This window comes from Phytophthora parasitica (assembly GCF_000247585.1).
Source record: "Phytophthora parasitica INRA-310 unplaced genomic scaffold supercont2.3, whole genome shotgun sequence".
NCBI classification, from domain to species: domain Eukaryota; phylum Oomycota; class Peronosporomycetes; order Peronosporales; family Peronosporaceae; genus Phytophthora; species Phytophthora nicotianae.
The window spans coordinates 1,355,585-1,358,543 of NW_008648989.1; the positions used below are offsets into that span (position 1 = coordinate 1,355,585).

A 2,959-nucleotide genomic window follows, 5' to 3' on the forward strand; every position below is an offset into this window, starting at 1 on the left:
GGTTAACGAGATGATCAAGAACTATGCAGACTGTCTACGAAGCAAGTTTCAAGGAGTTTTCAGATATCTACGTCGCTAACAGCTACCCCCGAACGTCGCAACGAGCGCAACCACGAGCTTCCAGCACACTTGCAGAGCATCTCGACCACCAGTTCTATTTCATTTCGATCCCGACGGATTTTGTCGTACTCTGCATCCGACAACGAGTCAATAACGTCCTCCGAAAAGAACCTCCAAATCGGCACTGGATTCGACCTTCAAAAGGATCAATGCCGTTGTCGTATCGATCTTGAACCCGCAATATATAGGCCGAGGAGTTTCCAAACTTGTACACAGCCGACCGTATCTTTTCTAGCTGAAGCGCGAACACGACGGCCTTGTAGAACTGGGGCCATTGAACCATTGAGGGGCCATCAGAGTAGCGTTTTTTTTACACCGCTCAGCAAATCGATTCGACTGAACGCAAAATAGAGCGTATCTTTACTGATGCCATGAGCTATGCCTGACCTTGGCTCCGGCTTCCACTATTTTTCCTTCATACAGTGCGCGAAAAACACTATGATTCCCAGATTTAACGTATAGCTTTATCGATATTGCGGGTTGTAGAACGAGTTAGGCGATGCTGTTTAAATGTTACCTCTGTTAGGAGTACAAAGGTCCTATATGTGCTACCAACTGAGATTTCGCTGTCCTTCGGAGGGCTGGTAAACAAAAAAAAAGTGTTAGTTTTCGCAATCGCGACACAATTTAGTACCACCCCTTTTTATCACAAAACCAGACACATTTTATGGACACCCATGCAAACTTCTATATTAAAATTAGTATTTAGTCAGTCCACCCTTCTGTTTGATTACAGAGAGACAACACCGAGGCATGGACACAACTAGCTTGAGCAAGTACTCGTTCACGATGGAGTCCCATCCTACCTTATAGCTTCTTCAATCTTGCCAGTAATATGGTATTGGAGGCCATGGGCGGATACCCGCGCTGCCATTCCCGACCATACATTCTCGATAAGGTTGTAGTCGGGGGTGCGAGCTGGCCACGCCATTGTGTTGACCTCCATTTCTTGCAAGAATCTCATCGTTTCACTTGATGCGTGCTTAAATAGTATTTCAAAATAAACTAAAATAAAACGTGGTTGCTTACCCGGATCAAAAATGTGCTCTTCTGCCCACCCCATTGCGGCAGTCTTGTGGGCAGCGGTGGGGAGTAGAGTACCGTCCATTTTGGTATACACCAGATGGTCGACTCGCTGGAGCAGCCTCTGCACCGTCCGCATCGAAGCCTTGATACCGTGGTTGGCCTTCAGTTCGGCGGCGAACTGGTCACTGGCCGCGGCTGCACGAACGTCCTGCCGCACTTCCATTGGGTTAGTGCATGAGGCCGGCCTGCCCTTTCTTTACTGCAACCGATGTCCGTCTGCGGTCCTCGCTCCGCCCTGACCGCGTTCCGCAAGCACGTGCGCAAACGTCTAGTCTCCCGCGAGATCTCGTGCAGCGAGACGCCGCAGTTGTGCAGCCCGATGGCCCACTCTTGCTGTGTGAAAGCCTTGCCTTGCCCTATTTAAAAAAAGAAAAACTCACAGACTCGCCAAAGTTTGTGGTTTGCTGAAATCACCGTGCTCGATCATTAGTTTTTAATATAGAAGTTTGTATGGGTGTCCATAAAATGTGTCTGGTTTTGTGATAAAAAGGGGTGGTACTAAATTGTGTCGCGATTGCGAAAACTAACACTTTTTTTTTGTTTACCAGCCCTCCGAAGGACAGCGAAATCTCAGTTGGTAGCACATATAGGACCTTTGTACTCCTAACAGAGGTAACATTTAAACAGCATCGCCTAACTCGTTCTACAACCCGCAATATCGATAAAGCTATACGTTAAATCTGGGGGTTCTAATGATTTGGAGCGCATTGTAGGCTCGACATTCAGAGGCATGCCACTTAACTTTACAAGCTTTTCTTTGGCAACTACATAACTTACATTAACCCTTTCGCGGTCAATGGGGGCATTTCGCCCCCTTTGGAGGGCGTATCCTTGACTACCACTCGTGTCACCCACGAATGGGGGCAAAATGCCCCCCTTTCATTATTTTTTGTGTGTTGGACGAGGCGGATTCGCCCTTTCTACTTGAACTACAATGATTTGCAGAAGATTTGCTGTAGTACCGTAGTTTATGAAAGGGGACAAAATGCTGCCTTTGATGGCCTAATGACTTGATCTTCTATACTAAAATATAGCCAGGTCAAAAGTACCCGTTCAGGAAAGGGTTAAATTATACAAAACAATCCTAAATAACAAAATGGATGTCTGTCGTGTCACGCTTTTTTGCACCTTTGATTGGCTAAAATATCTAACTCATATCCGTACATCTGGGATAGTTTTTTATTGTAGGTAACTGTCCCTCAATATTTCCATGAGATATGCTCTCTAGATTGTTCAAGTCTTGAACAGCTCCATACAAGATAGCGACTGCGATGACCACAGCGACTAAAACAACGCCAACGAAACGACTACTGGTTTGCGACAAGGATTGCAGCTTGGGGTACTAATTATTTCTAATACTTGTCGGAGAGATGATTGATGGCGGCTACTGCATGTACATGTATCCGGCCGGCGGTATCTATAGCGGCCAGCTGTATTCAAAGGTATTGCTCAACTATTAACCACGACAAGTGGCTAGTCCGGTCTGAGCAAGTTGTTGACGCAAGCCGATCGACGCCTGAGCTGGAGTTCAGGCCGTAACAAATTGCTTATCACCAATTATTCTACCACACAACAACCTGGGGTAGCTCTTATAGCCGTAGCTGAAGTGGCCATTTCGTCATGAAGTCGCGCTTTGGAGGTTTGTTTCCAAAGCTTATGTTTGTTAATGATCAAAGAGCTAGACTAAGCCTCTATTTTGTCGTTCCTCCTAGACGCTTCCTGAGGGATCATCCTGTCCTACTTGAGCCGGGTC

At 46.4% G+C, this 2,959-nt stretch overlaps 1 protein-coding gene across 1 annotated transcript; it reads right to left on the reverse strand.

Moving 5' to 3' along the window:
• Positions 1-857: 857 nt before the first annotated feature.
• PPTG_01582 (hypothetical protein) lies at positions 858-1,604 on the reverse strand. The gene has a single exon (XM_008894944.1). The coding sequence runs from the start codon at positions 1,367-1,369 to the stop codon at positions 923-925; it is 447 nt and encodes a 148-aa protein (XP_008893192.1). The 5' UTR covers positions 1,370-1,604; the 3' UTR covers positions 858-922.
• Between the last annotated feature and the right edge of the window lie 1,355 nt (positions 1,605-2,959).

Bases quoted from the DNA above. Each gene is read 5' to 3' on its own strand.
- PPTG_01582 (XM_008894944.1), bottom strand. From the start codon at position 1,369: ATGGAAGTGCGGCAGGACGTTCGTGCAGCCGCGGCCAGTGACCAGTTC.